The following is a 19235-nucleotide window of genomic DNA, read 5'->3' as shown; positions in this document are numbered from 1 at the left end:
CCTCCCAGCCATGTACCTGCCCAAATTTTTCTTATATTAAAATTGAGCCAGTATTCATCAATTCTGCTATCCACTTGTTCCGTAGTCTCACACTCTCTGTGTGAATAAATCCTCCCTGATGTTCCCCCTAATCTTCTCCTCTTTCACTCTTAACCATATCCTCTGGTTTGTATTTCACCCAACCTCACTGGAAAAGGCCCACTTGCATTTACTCTATCTGTACCCATCATTATTTTGTATACCTCTATCAAATCTCTCTTCTCTGCCCCAGGGAATAAAGACCTAACCTGCTTAGCAGTTTCTCAAGTTCTGGCAACATCCTCGTAAATATTTTCTGCATTCTTTCAATTTATTATTATCTTTCCTATAGTTTGGTGACCAAACTGCACACAATATTCCAAATGTGGCCTCACCAATGTCTTGTACAATTTTTATCATAACATCCCAAATCCTACACTCAATACTTTGATTTATGAAGGCCAATGTGCCAGAAGCTCTCTTTGTGACCCTATCTGCCTATTACACCACATTCATGGAATTGTGTGTTCTCATATCCCTCTTTCACTGCGCTCCTCAGTGCCCTACCATTTACCATGTATGCCATACCTTGGTTTCTCCTTCCAAAATACAACACTTCACACTTGTCTACTTTATTTCATCTGCCATTTTTCAGCCTATTAGAGAACGATCTTTCTTAGTGCTCTGTCCTCTTCCCCATCACTGCAGCTTCTTTCTGTTTTACCCTCTCACCTGTATCCTCCTCTTACCACTTACCTGTAAGTCTGTATTTTCCTCCCCCACCCTCCTTTTACTTCAGGCATCTGCTTGTTATTTGGTACTCATAAAATGGCCTGCAGCCTGAAATATTGACTGCCTTTTACTCTCTTGGATAGAGCGTGACTTGCTGAGTTTCTCCTGCGTTTTTTTTGTGTTCTGATTAATCTGCATGTTTGCAAGGGTCTGAAGTTTTTAAATTATATTCTTTGGTACAAAAAAAAAACATTTTATTGCTTTAATAGTACAACCAGATAATGAAAATTGTTAGACAATGGATACACTTGTGCAATAACCAACATTTCCATACATGTAGTATTTCTGTATGTGAAGTGACATGATTTCCTTTCTTCTCTTTTTCAGTTTGATCTGAACTAAATGTGACAAGACTGTGGTAAGAAGCCATGTTAGGTCTCCAGATCTCAGGATATAGGAATCATTGAAGAGAGTGACTGTATGCCTTACTTTGGAATTATCTTGGTGAGAATATCAGTCAATGACAGCTTATATAAGAACAGAAAATGCACGCTTCAATTCACTAAGTAGTAAGTAAATTTTCATGATAATGCTGGAAAACAGCTGTGCACAAGTCAGCAGTTATAAAAAGAATTTTATGGTATAACATTAAGCTATTTCTGTTTATCCTGATATTTTACAATTTAAAGTGCCATCCAGATCTCGCATTTTCTTTCTTTCCTGAACCCTTTGTACTTCTGTCTTTTGTTCTATATGTATCCTTAATACATCCTTTCCTCTTGTTCTTGTAGCAAGATTGCCAGGAAATGTCTGTATTGGCTTATTCCAGCCCAACCTAGCCAGCTATCCAGTATCAGAAATGTTTAATTCAAGATGTAATGTAGTATACTTTGGAGAGAAGGAAGGAGTTGCTTACCAGGGATATGAAACTGCCATGTAAAAAAAGGGTCAGTAACAAATTTTCCTTACTGCCCCCTTTATTATCATCCTGTAAATACAATATGATATTTTTGACTACCTGAAAACCTTTGGTGCAATAAAGTTGAAGGGTTATCAAATATTTAAAATGCCTGTACAAAATAAAGTGTAATTATATGAAGCAATGAAATTATATTTAAAAGTAATTATACTGACTTAGCATTATATATTAACAATTTGTAAAAACTTTATAATTCTGGGAGACAAAATATTTTGAATGGAATATTTAATGAAATATCAATTTGGGTGATTATGGAATATTTGCATTCTGTTTAAAAAGGAGGTTAATGAGTGCAGTGCAATATGTTCATTATCTGTCATTATTTTTCCCTTTGCAAGCCCCAATGTGTTGTTGCACGTATTTTGAGCTTCACTCTCAGTTAACACAGGTCAAGAAACGGACTTAATTATCTTCTACTAAAGTATTAATTTATTTGTCTTAACTTCTGCACCATTGTGGTTTTATCTTGGGTGACTCCAACATGCACAGAAAAGATGCCTTTTTTTCTTTCTTCTGTGCACCAACCCCACCCTCTGCCTGCTTCCCCATCCAGCTTCGCACAACTTAGAAGCTCAACTACACTTCTCTACTTCTGTTTGATTTCATATCTTGTATGAAAATATCTTAAAATTATGTGAAAAGTATTAATGTAGATGTAGTTCTAAAAATCTACTTATCAATGTTATCGCTTGTTCTCTCCATTTTTGACTTTTTTGGAATTGTTGTTATACAATGATTGGTAGTAAAGATATTGGAATTCATATCATAATAAAATGGTTGAGGATAACATTCTATTAATAAAGATGGAACTTTTGAGATCATTTGTGAAATGCAGAATTTTGGGGCTCTTGTCCTGTTTTAAGGACGTGCAGACCTTGATGTTACATTTTAATGGAACTAGAATTGGTGGATCTTCAGACTATATCGTTGTCCTATGTTTATTTATTATTTAGTGACTTTCACCTCTCGTCACCAGGTACATTTTGGTTCCCTTGAGCAAGTTGCCTTTGATATACATAGGACTCCAAATGAGGTACAAGGATGTGATGTGAACAGATTTTATGGTGAGTAGCATAATGAGATGTACCTGCAAACTTGGTCCTTCTGCATTTGATTAGCCTTTTTTCATTGTTTACAGTTTTCATAGTTAGGCATCACCTGCAAACTTTGCTTTCCACGCTCACTCCAAAATATTGAGTACACCTTAAGCAGTAATCATTTTGCCAAGGCTTTTCACATAGCCAAATCTAGCTGACCCTCCTGGGACCTGGGTGAAGTTCCTGGGAAAGCTGCATCTCCTGAGTCTTTCACATTGCAACCTTACTTACCCGGAAATCTGGTGACCGGGCATTTCAAGGGGGTCCTGCCCCCAGCAATGGCATCACAAATGACACGTTAAGCACTGTCAGGAAGTGCCAGCAGAGATAAATATTCTGATTATCATTGGATTTCTATATGTCCAAGCATCTGCCTTACTGCTTGCAGTCTGGTCAACAATACAGAAAAAGCTTTTTAGAAGACTGTTCCCTGTGTCATCTTTTATTTCCCCCACTCAGACGCCCACTTATGTTATTCAACGTAATTTGTTTTAAAAGTATTTCCTATCGTTAGTCCTGTACCAATTAAAAATATTGGTGATTTTCTGTAAGGAGGAGCAGTTCTTGATTGTTAGAAGCATGATTCACAGCCGTCAGTACTACCAGAGTGGCGCTCCGGTTCCTTGTTGGGCCGGTTCAGCACTGCGATGGCGGAGCAATGCGGGATCAATGGCCGACTTCGTTAACCATAATTTCCCACGCAGCTGGAATCGCTCTGCATTTCCCTGGCACTAGCAGAGCGGATCCAGCTGCGTGGGAGATTATGGTTAACGAAGGTGGCCATTGATGCCACATTGAGCTGCCGCTGCGAGGTCCCGAAACGGCCCAAGTAGATGCCCGATCGCCACTCCGGTGAGCCAAGGACATTCGTGTATAATAGCTCTATTTATTAAGTATATTTATAGTCACGCTGTTATCAGGAATGAAAACTGGACAATAGAAGCAAAGATATGGAGACAGACAAGATGGTAGATGGACAGGGAGCAGTAGAGTGGAAGAGGCAGCAATATTTATCTTTGTTCCCTGTGTTTAGTTTAGACAGACGCTTGCACCAAGAGCACAGTAGGATAGAAAATATGTCATCGTCATCCTCACCCCGTCTCTTGGCATATTTGAGTGTTGTGATCTCTCACGGTAACACATTTGTTAATGTCTCAAGTTCTTGTCAGCTGTTTTACTTCAAGTTCACTCTTTATCAGAATAAAAGGAAGCTGACGATGAGGGAACTGTCTTCCCATGAATGAAAAGGCCATTTGAACTTTGTTTTCGTTGTAGCTGACAGTGTTGACATGTTGCAAGTATATCTGTGGTATAATTCTTTATTTTAATCACCGACGTGATGCACGCAGGTGCTGATGTGACGAAGCCTTCCCGGTAAGTTATTTACAGATTCATACTGCCATAAAGTGGTTGGCAGGTGAACACGGCTGGGCTCGACCTAGGCCTCGGAACCCGGTCGATTTTTGGCTGGCGCACCCAACCTTTCACATTGCGAGAAGATAATGGGTCAAATTGCCCAGTTTACCCACTTTCACTATGGTGTGAAAAGGCTTACTGATCAGTAAGGCACTTGCATTGTTTGTACTAGGGCCTTGTATCTTTTTGGAGATCTAAGAGTCTACAGTAGCTGGAATCTAGATTAAAAAAAACAAATTGCTGGAGGAACTTAGAGGTCAGGTAGTATCCATAGAAGAAATGGATGTTGTGAGGACTGAAGTAGGATTTTGATCCAAAATCTCAAAAGTTTGTGTTCTATGTTTTCTGTCTGACCTGTTGAGTTTCTCCAGCAGTTTTTTGGTCCTTGTACCTTCTCCTCTTTAAATTTTTTTCATTCATTTCGTAAGTACCATAATAATGGTGTGTATGCCAGGTTTATGTGGCAGTCTTTGTGGGAAAATGTAAAATCTTTTGCTAAAATCGAAACAAACAATTATAAATTTTTTTCCTGACAAGGAGTTGTCTAAAAGGACGTGGATGGGATGGCTATTTCCACAAGTTTTCTAATGGACTCTCAGCTTTGGTTTTGTTTGCAGATTGTATCAGTCAAATCTGATTTTCCAAGTATCTTAGCAAGTTGCACTGTTTTAGTATTAATATTAAACTGGTTTTGAATTCTTCAAGTATTACTGGGTGGCATGCTGTTAATGTTGCTATCTCACAGATCCAATATGTTTAATCCTTACCTCTGGTACTATTTGTTTATAGTTTGCACTTCCCTATGGTTTCCTCCAATAACCTAAAAACTGCTACTGTATGGTGCAAGGGAATTAAGGAGTTAGGACAGATCCATTCAGTTTAGGTCTCCTGTGTTGTAATAAATGCTCTGTTCCACTGATTTCTTTGTTTGAATATGAGAACATAAGAAATAGAAGCAGGAGTAGATCATCTGGCCTTTTGAGCCTTCTTTGTCATTCAATAAGATTATGGCTGATCTAGCCCTGAACTTAACTCCACTTAATCACCTGTTTCTCATAATCCTTAATTTCCCATTTCTTCCAAAATCTATCTATTTGCATATTAAATATGTTAAACATTTGTTATTGTGATTTATTTATAATGGCTTGGATTTTGTGGTGAAAATAATGAAAATGCTAATGCCGTCCTAATGGAATAAATCTGAAAGATGTTTGTTTGCCAAATCAGAAATTGTTTCCTAATTACACACCAATCTCACAGCAATTCAACATGGAATTGCAATAATTACCATTAAACTTGCCAGAAAAGGTTTTGTTCAAGACGGTAATAAATATGAATTTAAACTAATAAAAACAAATGCAACACCCCTTTTGGCACTGAAAATTATCTTTAAATATGTAGGGTTGTACATTTAGACTTTAAACACAAAAAAAGTTTTTACTTTGACTCCTTGTTTTACTCTCATCTTTCTTCCCCATTTCTGTTTCTGCACTGATTTTATATGGATATATTATAATTTTTGTTTCCTGGTTGTAACAGATGCTGCCTAATTTGTGATTATTTCTAGAATTTTGTTTTTTCAGACAATCCTATTTTCATGAATTATACTTTTGGATCAGTTTCTTGATCCTTTTCCAACTCACCCCTGTGCTCGTCGTACTCAGATCCAATTCATCTTCTGTTCACAAAGAATGCAATTTTAATATTTTTCCAGGATAATTTGTAGAGATTGGGGAGTTGGGCAGGGCATGAAACAGTGAAGCAGTTTTTAAATTTTTTTTTCAAAGACTCATATAGATTCAAACACACATTACAATCTCTTTCAATCCCAATATGACATACAGAGTCTGTTTTTGTCCCCCACCCCCTGACCCTGATACAATTAAGAATAAAGTCATATAAATTATACAGATATGAAGAACACAAACATCAGTGGGGTCAACAGCCCCTACAGAAACCTAGGAAAAAACGTCCAAGGTGACTGGGTAACCAAAGGTAAGGAATAAAAAGGAGAATGTCGATGAACTGTTGAATGGAATAGATAGGGAATTTATATCACAAGCACAATGACCTACATTTTGACCCATCATCACAAACTGGCAGTTTCAGAGTTGGGAGGAGATAGGATGTGATCTATGTTTATCTCCCTTAACTCTGTTGGTTTGATTAGCATTGTGGATATAAATTTGGTTTGCTGCAGAAATGTCTTGTGTACATTTTCTTTGTAGTAACATGGGATTCTCTTTGTGACAGTCTAAGCTATTGCTATCTGAGGAAATAATTTGGTTTCAGGCAAAAAAGGGAGTAAACTGCTTGACAGTAGCATGGGGATGTTTGCTGAGAAAGGTACGTTTCTAGAATGACCATGTACAGAAGTTAGAAGTGCAACAGATTATGTTGTGTTTTATATTGTATATAGATATGTTTTTTGGAGATAAATTGTGGCAGGCTTTTTAGTGTAGGTCACATACAAACACTTCAAAACAGATCTCATTTAAAATACTGAAGTTCTGCTAGGTAGGCCAGCTCTGATTGCCTTTGCAAAAGCTTTGGGGAGTGTCTATAGAGACTTCACTAATGGATTGTTGTTTTGAAAAGCAACAGGTGAAAGAACTCTGATATTAGGTTCAGAGCAGCAGGCTGTCTGAGTGTAATTTGCCGTTCTAAGAAGGTCATGTGGTTTTGCAAGCAGAGAGGGTCAAATAGGCTTTTTTTCTGAGAGAGAGAGAGAGAAAGAGAATTCAGTTTTGCAGTTCCACAGTTCAGCAGCAGCAGCTGGGACTGGAACAGGACAAGCTGGCAAGCTTGTAGAAAAACACCATTTTGAAGACTGATTGTGAGTGCTTAGTTCAGTCTGATAAAAGCCCTTGTGGTCCATACAAAAGTAAAGAACTGGCTGCCTAATGTTTCACTTGAAACAAGAGAAACAAGAAGGCACTCTGTGGTGACCTGAAAGAAAGCGGTTATCATCTGGAAAACCCTGATGGGGCAAGTTTCATCTGCAAGACACTGACGGGGCAGATTAGAAAGAATCCAGTTTGTGTCCACCAAATCTCTCTCTGAAAATCATCAAGAACTTTCCTGAGTGGTAACCATTTACCTTTCAAGCACCAAAGCCTGGTGAACTTCATAAATGTTGAATTCTGTGCACAATATAAGAATTGCCTGCAACCAGTAAACTTGGAGAAATGGAAAGTGAGATTGGACTGTGAATCAAAGAAAGATTCTAAACTTACACACACACATTACATACACGTGCACTTAGAATTAGAAGGGGGTTAAGTTAGGTTAGTTAAGTTAATGGTGACAAGTTAAAGTGTGATTCTGTTTTCATGTTTAAAGATAATTAAAAGCAACTTTTGTTTAAGTAACCATTTGTCTTGGTGAATATTGCTGCTGGGTTTTGGGATCCTCTGGGCTCGAAATAGAAGCTTGATCTACAGATATAGGCCTCATGAATGTGAACACAAATCACTACTGTGTTGTAAACTGAATATTTTAGTGGACGTCACTGCACTATATCTCTTTCTAGATGTTTGTTTACAGTAATATATACAGTTGTATTGTGATAATTTCTCTTTAATCTGTAGGTTGGCAACCATGCATCTTAAGCCGTACCCAAAACTACAAAAGAAAGATGCATCTCTTGAATCAAGTCAAGAGCCACTTAGACGACTTCAATCAAGCCACCATACGACAGTAGGGGTCGAAAGATGCCAATCCACCTGCAAGAAACCATTGTGCTGTAAATCCATTGCTTTGGTATCTCACATCAGCTTGTGGTGTCCAAGACCCTATGGTTTTATTTCTCAAAATAAAATGTGCAATATGAGGAATCCCGCTGATAACGTTAGCTTTAAGGGAAGAAAGAAGCACATGTCTGAAAACATTCTGCCTCCTTCAATTCATCAGGAAGAAGGGGAGGCACAATTGGATATCTGGGCAGTCATAAAACCTGGTAATACAAAGGAGAAAATTGCCTTCTTTGCAGCACATCAGTGCAGTAACAGGACGAATTCCTTGAAAATAAAAAGCAGTTGGGATGCTGAGGTCACGACTGCTAAACGCAGAAGGAAATCTGTTGATTTAGACAAAATAAAAATTCATCCAACAAGAAAAGATAGTGTAAAGGACATTGATAGAAAGTATTTGCGTGCTGACCCACCAATAACCAGTAACTATGAAGAGAATTCATTGATAAACATTGATAAACAAAATGGCGATGGACTTTGTCATAGCAGCTCTCTTTCTGTAGCAGAAATGGTGGCTCTTCTGGAACAAAGGGCAAATTCTCTTCTCCCAGACTGTAGCAAAACGTTTACAAATGCTAATTCGTCAAGTTTTGCCCTTTCAAAGGGAGGGTCCCCATCAGTAGAAGCCATTTCGGACACAGGATCAGAGTCTGGTTTAAATCACAAAAAGTCCACTGAAAATAAACTTCAGGGTGAATACGTTCGAGTTATAGAAGTAATAGCTAAGCTTGAATCTGAATGCTTAAAAAATCAACACAACAGAAATGGAGAAGCTAGGAATAATAGCTTTCGGAGAGGGGTGGAAAGAGTTTTGTTGACTAATCCACACCTTACAGAAGAAAGCACCAAGAGTACACGCATAATTAGAAAAACAACTGGTCTCTCTAGTACAGTTGATAACATTGGGCAGAGCAAAGAACAATGTAGCCACTTGAGCACAAGCTATAATAAACCATGCACTGAACCACAGGATAATGCCACAAATGTTCCATCTCCATCTCTAGCTATTAACTTTTCAGGTGTGGTATTGGATCTATCTACTAAAGAGGCTTCATTGACCCTCAAGGAAGTAATATCATTGCCAAACAGTACCAGAGAACTTTGCAGTAATGATGCAGAGTTATCAGTGGCGTCCTGCAATCCCCCATCATTGTGTTGGGAAATGGAAAATAAGTTTGTATCAAACTTTACTTTATCAGAGAATGGTATGGGTGAATATGCAAATAACTTCATTGTCAATGAGTTAGAGTCTTGTGTGGTGGATAGGAATATGGTTAGGAAGGTGAAGGAAGCCACAGAATGTACATCAGTAACTAAATTTAATCCTTGTGAGGAACCCCTTCCTGGAGAACTATTTTTCACACTTGAACAGTCCCACATGGAAAACTTGGATTCAAATGAAAATACTACTGAGGAAATTCTGAATATTGCACAATACAGGGATCACTTTATTTCTGAAAGCAGAACATTTAACACAGGTTGCTTAGAAGTGAATCCGAGCGATTCTCTTACACCTTTTGGAATGATGTGTCCTTTAACTGAGCCTTTTCCCCTAAGAAGGCAAGTATCTCACGAGTTCCTAGAAACTCGTTTCAAAATCCAGCAGCTCCTTGAGCCTCGGCAATACATGGCCTTTTTACCACACCACATCATGGTGAAGATCTTCATGTTCCTTCCTACCAAAACCCTGGCAGCTCTCAAATGTACGTGCCATTATTTTAAGTTCATTATAGAGAACTATGACATTAGAGCAACAGATTCTCGCTGGGTCTGTGACCCACGATATAAAGATGATCCATGCAAGCAATGTAAAAAGCATTACTCAAAAGGGGATGTGTCACCATGTCGATGGCACTCAAAACCCTATTACAAAGTTCTACCCTATGGGCGTTCTTACTGGATGTGCTGTTGGCAGTCAGAAAAAGATTCACCGGGCTGTAAAATTGGGCTTCATGACAATAACTGGGTGCAGTCTCATAAACACAACCAACAAATATGTGAAAAGGTGTAAAGAGTGGAGAATGACTTTTCTTTTTCATTGTGAATTTTGTTTAGTCTAACTGGGCATAAAAAATGATATTGTTTGCTTCTTATAAAAATTGGAATATTTTGGTTCTGCACTGTTTACATTGTACAGTATGAACATATCAGCTTGTGTGAATCTGCATGAACCAAACTGCAGCAGTTAATTGCTCTGAAAAAAGTGCAGTATTTGCTCTATCATGTGTTTGATTTATGAGAGTATTGTTCTGTTAATGTAGCTGGAACAGCAACAAACCACTACAGTGCAGCTATGTGTCACAGTTAGTCTGTTTTTAAGTAATGGTCTATGTTTTGAATGGATTGTATATTCTGCCTAAAATTACATTTAAGTGAAAAATATTGGCATGGAAATGAATAATTCTAAACAAAATTGATCACCTGAGAATTATGATGGGCAAGTGTTACTTTACAATGGACAGAAAAATTTTAGTGGCATTACAGAATTACAGGTTATGCAAAAAAAAATCTGGTTGAAAGTAAGTCACATTGCTTGTATTGCCACTGTCTGTTGGGGGAAGGGTTTTTACTGGTCTTAACATTTTGGTGGTATACAGTATGCAGAGAGTTATATGGATGATGTAGAGTGGTTATTTTAGTGAGATGGATGTTTTAATAGGACTTACCAATTTTGTGTTTCTAGCATATAACTCAACTGTACATCAAAATAAAATTCATTGAGCCACTGCAAACAATTCATTGGTCCAATTGATATAATTCAATCATAACTGAAATCTTGTTTGCTGACAAGGATTAAATATTTTAAACAAACCCTTCCACAAAAAAATATTGTCTGAAATTTATGCCTAGGTATTTTTATGCAATGTGGGGTAGGAAAAAAATCAGGTCTCATCTCCACATATCCCAAGTCCATGTTTAAATCTAAACAACCTCATAAACTGCCAGGCTTTATCTACCTATGCTTCAGCACCTAGAATAAAATTTGATCTTTTATATTTTGAGTTCCAGTCAAAAGCCTTATTCCAACTTTAAAATAATTAATTTTAATGTTTATTCTTTATCTTTCCTGTTTCAAAAATGAAAGCAAAGAAAATCCTCTCCTTGATTGGTTAAAATTATTAGTGGAAATTGTGTGTGTGAGTATGTGTTTTAAAATACTGAAGGGAATTTTGATTTTTTTTTTAATAGTCTCAATCCAAGTAACTATTTTCTCAAGTCTGGGACTAAATGGGATTTTATTTTAATAATGTTTTTCTTCTCTAACTCCATTAATAAAAATACTGAAAGAATTGAACAGACCAAAACATGACACACTCAATGGAAAGAGGAGAAATGGGATCTTGAAAAATAGTCATTATCATGAAAAAAACTTTTTTTTCAACGGATGCCTCCTGATTTGCTCTGTTATTCTCATCCCATGAAATATTTTGATTTCTGTATGTGGCTACTCCTAAGACTAAATGTAAGAATTCTCTAGATTTACTCATCTTGTTACATCCATTTTTAAAGTCCTTTTCAAACTGCCTTTAAAAATTTGGAGTACATGGTTGTATTTCTTATGTTGAGCTATGATTTTCATTTTTGTATTGCTAATTTCTTTTAAATGTGCTGCTTTTGAATTTCATAACTTAAAGGTATCTCATTCACATTTTTTTTGATTCTCCCTGCACTTGCCTTTACTTTCAGATGGTGTGTGAAAATGTTCATTTGCTGATTGCTGATTTAATTCTGCATAACCTGTAACACTGCATATGGCTTGGCTTTGGAGTGTATTTCATTCCCACTACTAATTGCAATGATCTCTATTTACACTTCAGCAGTTTGGAAGTGAATCTATAAAGCTGCTGTTTCAGTACATTATGTACATTAACTCGCAATTTTCTATAAGCTTAAAATCTTCGAGTTTAAAGCATTGTAAAATAAAATAGTACATGCATAGAAAAACTACTGGTTGTAAATGTTTGGAATCCAATATTGAAATTCATTGTATCCATTTTGTGCATTAGTACTTAAAACTTTCTTTACTGTAAACATTTATCAATATTATGTTGGAAGCTGTATCAGACTCCAGATATTCTGTTAATAAAGCCAGATTTTGGGTTGATTACAACTTGATCAACATTTGACCAATGAAATGAAATATCTCACTTTTTGACTGCACTGTTTTGCAGTTGCACTAATACACTAACAGTATCAGAATTTAATTCCAAAGTTGGATCATGGGGCATAATTTTAAGCTGTCTTGTTTTATCTTGTGTATATCTATTATTACAGAACGTTTCCAATTATCCAAAACACTCAGGACTGGACATGTATCAGTTAACTGTATTTTCTGGATATCTGAGAAATGCCTTTAAGCTGCAGGAGAATACTTGTATCGGTGTCACTGACCCCAACACCTCCCCATTGCCATCGTCGAACCTGCCCAAGCACCTGAGGTTCCCTCTTGGATCCCTGACAACTCCCCACCACCATTGCGGAACCTGCCTGGAAGCCTGGGGTGCCCGCTCTGATTCCAGATACCTTCCCACTGCTTTTGCCAATCCTGCCTGGAAGCCGAAGTCCCTGCTCCAATCCCAGCCCAGTAGCATCAGCATAAAACAACAACAAAGAACAAGGGAAGGTTTTTCAAGCATGAAATAAAAGTTTAATTTTTACCTTGAGTACACGAGAGCTCCGTCGGATTCAAAATTGGAATGAAGCGGGGCTGTATCTGTCACTGGAGGCTAGAATACGAAGTTGGGGGTGGGCCAGAGGTGTAAGATGAAACTATTTAGGAGACATCAAGAAGAGTTACAGGATTAATTTGGGGAATAATTACATTGATATTTCTAACCACAGCTTGTATGTCTTTTGACCACGAATAAGGTGAAAGCCCAAAGGAGTCCCACTTGAGCACGGCAGGTTTTAAAAAAAATTCGACTTTTTTTCAACTTGTGATGTCATGTCACCGCCAAAAATTTTCAAGGATAATTGAGAATTTTGGCTGTGGTTTTCGGATAATCAGAAACGTACTGTATTAGATTTGTATTTATTTATTCAGTTCTGTCATCTTTACGTGTCTTCTGTGTTTTTAAGTGCTTATTCTCATTTTAGTCATCAACTTGTTCTATTACTGTGTGGTATGTTTTAAATCAAAATAAGTAGATACTTTACATATACCACTGTTGCTCTGTGCTTTGGGTGACACTAGTTGCTTTGAGTTTATAGCGGGGAATATAGCCAGACCAACCTGCATGATGTGATGGTTTTTCATGGTGGTGGCACCAATGAATCTCACGCCAAGTGCAGGTGGCTAGCTGCGAAGAAGTACTGAATAGTAATCTACTTTGTGTTAAATTGAAGAATTTTTTTTGTGTAAGTTGCACAAAATAGTACTTGGACAATGTATTGTAAAATGTTCTGAAACAAATGTATTACTCAGTAAACAACTGTCTGTAATTACAGCTTGATACATCCAAATAACACTGTATTATCCCTCCGAATACATACTCTTCAATGAGGAATAAGATTTTCCATTTTGAGTTCACTGTAGATTGTAATTAGAAGGTTGTCATGTGACTTGATAGCTTTTCAAGATATTAAGAACCTCAACCAGATAAAACTTTTGATTCTGCTGAGTAGGCAGTTTAGCCTTGAGATTTGAGCCAAATCTTTAAGGACTTGAATTTTCCTTAGTGTTGATAGATGTTTGGAACTTTCATAAATAATGTGTTGTTATTTGTAAATCTGAGTTTGAAAGATTTTTGTTAAACCAGGATGTTAAAAATGGGGTGAAGGTGGATGAAAGGGCTTTGGACAAAATTAGTAGTGTTCTTATTGAATGCCAGAAACTGATTTAATTGGATCTTTTAATTGGAATGAAGCAGGGCTGTATCTGTCACTGGAGGCTAGAATATGAAATTGGGGGTGGGCCAGAGGTGTAAAATGAAACTATTTAGGAGACATCAAGAAGAGTTACAGGATTAATTTGGGGAATAATTACATTGTTATTTCTAACCACAGCTTGTGTCTTTTGACCACGAATAAGGTGTAATATCAACATCCTGGAGAAGGCCCAAAAGAGCTGCAATGTGCTGGTTAAGTATTATAATTTTTAAAAATAAATTGATGTAGAAGGTGAAAATAGGGTGTGACAAAAAATACATTCATAGGTGAACAAAGGAGAAGGGAAGCAAGCACAGAAAGAAGAGGGATGATAGGTGGGGCAAGCTGGGAGGATGATGGGAATGTAAAGACATGATATTGACTGAAGTTTGTTATACTCCCACATGATTCATTAAGTCCTCACAGAATTGATCAGTTGAAAGATTTTTTTTAAATTCTCTGGAAGTACCAAACCAGCAACTGGATTTGAATTTTTGTGTTGAGGTGTGGGTGGGGATGATTGGTGGTAGTCAGACAAGGAGTATGGGTGGCACACTTGACTTAGCAGTTAGCGTAATGCTTTTACAGCGCTAGCAATCGAGACCTGGGCTCGAAACCCACACTGTCTGTAAGGAATTTGTATGTGCTCCCCGTGTCTGCGTGGGTTTCTGGTCTCCCAGCATTCGAAGCGTTCCAGAGTTGTAGGTTAATTGGGTGTAAATTGAGCGGCATGAACTAGTGGGTCGAATGTCCTGTTACAGCTCTTTATGTCTAAATTTTCATTAAAAATTTAGTACAAAGCTTTTAGAAACATATTTAAATTTGAATTAAAAATGCAAGCTGCTGGAAGAACAGTTGAGCAGAATGTATGGAGGCAAATGGATGGTCAATATTTCCGGTTCACAGCTGCCAGCTTATGTTTTGCTCCAAATTCAAAGTCACCTGCGTCCACTTCAATTTAAATGTTCAGTTTTCTGTTTGCTGACATGGGAAGTTCATTAATGCGTTTTGTAACGTCACCCAATGGGCAGAGATGCAATTGCATATAACAAAAGCAAAGGTTTTGAAATTTATAATCAACTTTGGTCTGTTTGTCCAGTTTTATGTAAATAATGGCAAAATCAAGTGACCAGTTAATTGTTGAAATGAAATTGGTATATAAGATGCTTTACCTGTCCACAAACTCCAGTGACAATATTGTTTATTAGCCTGGGATAAATCGAACCACTGCCCCTTTCCCTATTCATATGGTTCAAATCCTATGATGTGTGCATGTGCCACTTGGATCTCTTTTATCAACTAAGATCCAGTTCAAAAATCTATGAATGTAACAAATAGTTGGTTTCATTAATTTGTGAGTAATTGAAAAACCAGGATCATTGTGACTTCTTGCCTCCCCACCTTCCTCATTGTTTCTCCCTCTGTCTCTCCATCTCAGACCAATGGTTCCCAAACTTTTTTGGCCTCCAGGCCACATCCTGAGCACCCGCTCCCCATACAACGGCACTGGGGGGTGGGGTTTTGTGGTGGCAATGAGTGCTGGGGTGGAGGGTCAGTGGCAGTGCTGAGCGAGGTGGGGAGGGTGGTGGTGACCACCGAGAACAGCTCTCACGAGAATCCCTTGTTGCTGTTTATTTTGCTCACTACTTCCACCCCGAATCTGGCCAGAAAATTACTGCACTGGCTTCTTCATTAAACTTTGTAGCAGACTGAATAATAACAAAACAAAAAGTTCAGAACACACCCTTTTCCCTCACTGCCCCCTTGAATCTCTCCATCGCCCACGGTGGGGTGGGGGGGGCGCAAGTACCCACTTTGGGAATCACTATCTTCGACCTTCTGTCTGCTCTCTCAGCTTTTTTTTGCACCTTTTATATTTGTAATATCACTCCCATCCCTCTAGTCTTGATAAAGGTTCCAGATCTGCAACATTGACTGACCATTTCAACCCATGGATGTTGTTTGACCTGCTGAGTTCTGCAAACAGTTCTTTGCTCATTGAGATTCTAGATGGGTCTTAATTTCTCAATTTTTAAAAAAAATGAATGGGACAGAGAACAAAGTAGAATAGATGCAGGAAATCACCATGACATTGAATAGTAGAGCAGGACTGAAGAGCTAAATGACATTTTAATGTTAATTTAAAAAAGTCAACATGCATCTAATCCCTTTATTGTATTTTTTCTTTTATTCTCATCCTGGTATGCTCTGCAGCTTTCCCTTAAATAAATCTATTTTAATCACCTAACTGATTCTACAACATGTCCCATAACTAAAATTGCATAATAATATACTTTGAAGAGCCCAATTTAGTTAACATCTTAATTGTGAATATTTACCTAAAATGCAATCACAACCCAAGTGAACTCAATGCAGCATTCAAAGAGAACCATGAAACAATTAAATTTCTATATCTACCCAATTAAACAGATGGGAAGCCTAAAAGGTAAAAGTAGAGCTGGAGATATTTATAATAGAGTGAAACATGAAAGGCTGCAGAAGCTGTGGTACTGGAGGAACTTAGCTGGTCTCGCATCCAAAGGAAGTAAAGATTGATGACCGATGTTTCAGGCCTGAGCTCTTCGACTGGAATTTGTGTAAAGTCTATAAGCTTAAGATGAAGAACTCTAGTTGCTTAAGAAAGCAACAGTTGACTGCAGAACAAAATTGTCAACTTCTTTTTGGAACAATTAACAGAATAGGCCATAGTTTGGATTTTCATAAGACTTTTTCTGAGGTATTTCACAACCACCTAACTAGGTCAAAATTCAGCTGGGACAAATAACACAATAGCCTGCCAGCTGACTTGGAAAGTAGAGAATAAAGGGGTGGGGTTTTTTTCGTCACAAGGATTTGTGCTGTGATTGCTGCTATTCATAATTGACTAGTTGAAACTTATTTTGGAAAGGGAGTGGTTTTGAGAGGTGCGGAATAATCAAAATACAAACTACAGATGAATAAATCTTCAAAATGGACAAATTCACAAATGAGGTGGAAAACATGTAAGAGGACAGTTAGTGGTAATAATTAAAAAGAGGAAGTCTTCAGTATAATGGGGGTGTTCAAAAAACACCGACCGCTAAATGTAATGCCGCACATTATAGCAAAAATAAAACTAAGGACTTCATTTCTAGAGAACTGAATGGTAGAAAAAGACATACTAACTCAAAGCCAAAAACTTTGGCTTTAAAAATAAATGTCTGCATTCTATTCCAAATGGTAATTAAGCATCAAGTTACCAAAAAAAGTATGAAGATTGCAAGGGTTATCAAAATTAATACTTGGTCCATTAGGAACCAAATAGACTGAAACATTAGGGAGGCAACTTGAGGATTTAAAAACAAACTATAATTATAAAATAGTGGAAATAAGTTAACAGGAATTGAGGATTCAATTCAAAGAAGTGGTAGAACACCATATACTGATGGAGCTGCATGTCAAAGGTAAATCATGCCTACTTCAATATTTTAAGTGAGTGAAGTTGTGTTCAAGAGCCATCAAAACCCATCTGGTACAGAGACACAGAACAGGGATTCTGGACAGTTCCTCAAGTTGGTAGGATGTGGCAAATGTGATTGTGCTATGTTGGGGTTGTAGCCATGAGCTACAAAGCTTTGCCTAGACCACATCTGAACTGAACTGGAGTCTTGTGGCTGCAAAAGCTGTGGTAGCACTGGAGGTGAATCCAAGGACACTCGGTGACTCTGTGGGACTCTTTTACTTCTCTTTCTGACTGTAAGTGTTGCCAGGTAATGTAATGGAAAATCTTTGCCTTATGGCAGATTAAAGGCAATTTTATGTAATATATTTTTGTTGAGTTATATGACAATATATCTTCTTTGGCTTGGCTTCGCGGACGAAGATTTATGGAGGGGGTAAAAAAGTCCACGTCAGCTGCAGGCTCGTTTGTGGCTGACCAGTCCGATGCGGGACAGGCAGACACGATTGCAGCGGTTGCAAGGTAAAATTGGTTGGTTGGGGTTGGGTGTTGGGTTTTTCCTCCTTTGCCTTTTGTCAGTGAGGTGGGCTCTGTGGTCTTCTTCAAAGGAGGCTGCTGCCCGCCAAACTGTGAGGCGCCAAGATGCACGGTTTGAGGCGTTATCAGCCCACTGGCGGTGGTCAATGTGGCAGGCACCAAGAGATTTCTTTAGGCAGTCCTTGTACCTTTTCTTTGGTGCACCTCTGTCACGGTGGCCAGTGGAGAGCTCGCCATATAATACGATCTTGGGCGTGAAGCCCAATGGCGTGAATGGCGTGAAGCAAGGCTGTGTTCTCGCACCAACCCTCTTTTCAATCTTCTTCAGCATGATGCTGAACCAAGCCATGAAAGACCCCAACAATGAAGACGCTGTTTACATCCGGTACCGCACGGATGGCAGTCTCTTCAATCTGAGGCGCCTGCAAGCTCACACCAAGACACAAGAGAAACTTGTCCGTGAACTACTCTTTGCAGACGATGCCGCTTTAGTTGCCCATTCAGAGCCAGCTCTTCAGCGCTTGACGTCCTGCTTTGCGGAAACTGCCAAAATGTTTGGCCTGGAAGTCAGCCTGAAGAAAACTGAGGTCCTCCATCAGCCAGCTCCCCACCATGACTACCAGCCCCCCCACATCTCCATCGGGCACACAAAACTCAAAACGGTCAACCAGTTTACCTATCTCGGCTGCACCATTTCATCAGATGCAAGGATCGACAATGAGATAGACAACAGACTCGCCAAGGCAAATAGCGCCTTTGGAAGACTACACAAAAGAGTCTGGAAAAACAACCAACTGAAAAACCTCACTAAGATAAGCGTATACAGAGCCGTTGTCATACCCACACTCCTGTTCGGCTCCGAATCATGGGTCCTCTACCGGCACCACCTACGGCTCCTAGAACGCTTCCACCAGCGTTGTCTCCGCTCCATCCTCAAAATCCATTGGAGTGCTTACACCCCTAACATCGAATGACTCGAGATGGCAGAGGTCGACAGCATCGAGTCCACGCTGCTGAAGATCCAGCTGCGCTGGATGGGTCACGTCTCCAGAATGGAGGACCATCGCCTTCCCATGACAATATATAGTATCTAATCAAAGACAATAGGAGCAGATCTAGATACTTCATTTTAGAATAAAAATACATACTGATAGTCCTTGGACGAAGCACCACCATAACTGATTACAGATTACATGTATCCTTTGAAATTAGAAAATTAAAAGGATGATTTAATGGAGTTTAAAATACTGAGAACAGTCTCTGATGATCAGGGGGACTAGAACAAGGATATTCAAGACTAAAATTAGAGCCAGGCCTTTCAGGACTGAGACACGAAATGGATATGACAAACAAATTCAAATACAAAATTAATTGATTTTAAATCTAGCATCAACGGT

The 19235-nt window shown here is 38.4% G+C and overlaps 1 protein-coding gene across 4 annotated transcripts in view; it reads left to right on the top strand.

Annotated features, from left to right (window-relative positions):
- The window catches only part of fbxo34 (F-box protein 34), a 34958-nt gene extending 22088 nt beyond the window's left edge, over nucleotides 1–12870 (top strand). For 2 of the 4 annotated variants that reach the window (XM_069916960.1, XM_069916958.1), the window contains exons 2-4: nucleotides 1138–1319; nucleotides 2706–2793; nucleotides 7833–12870. In XM_069916960.1, the coding sequence (XP_069773061.1) occupies nucleotides 7843–10005 (2163 nt within the window). In that variant the 5' untranslated portion in view covers nucleotides 1138–1319; nucleotides 2706–2793; nucleotides 7833–7842 and the 3' untranslated portion in view covers nucleotides 10006–12870. Of the gene's footprint in view, nucleotides 1–1137; nucleotides 1320–1541; nucleotides 1698–2705; nucleotides 2794–7832 lie in introns of all 4 variants that reach the window. The other 2 variants (XM_069916959.1, XM_069916961.1) reach the window with 2 other exon arrangements.
- The last annotated feature ends 6365 nt before the right edge of the window (nucleotides 12871–19235 follow it).

The sequence above is a fragment of the Narcine bancroftii genome, chromosome 2 (genome assembly GCF_036971445.1).
Source record: "Narcine bancroftii isolate sNarBan1 chromosome 2, sNarBan1.hap1, whole genome shotgun sequence".
Taxonomy (NCBI): Eukaryota; Metazoa; Chordata; class Chondrichthyes; order Torpediniformes; family Narcinidae; genus Narcine; species Narcine bancroftii.
The sequence above is the reverse complement of the archived record's forward strand: the minus strand, read 5'-3'. Positions and strand labels throughout refer to the sequence as shown.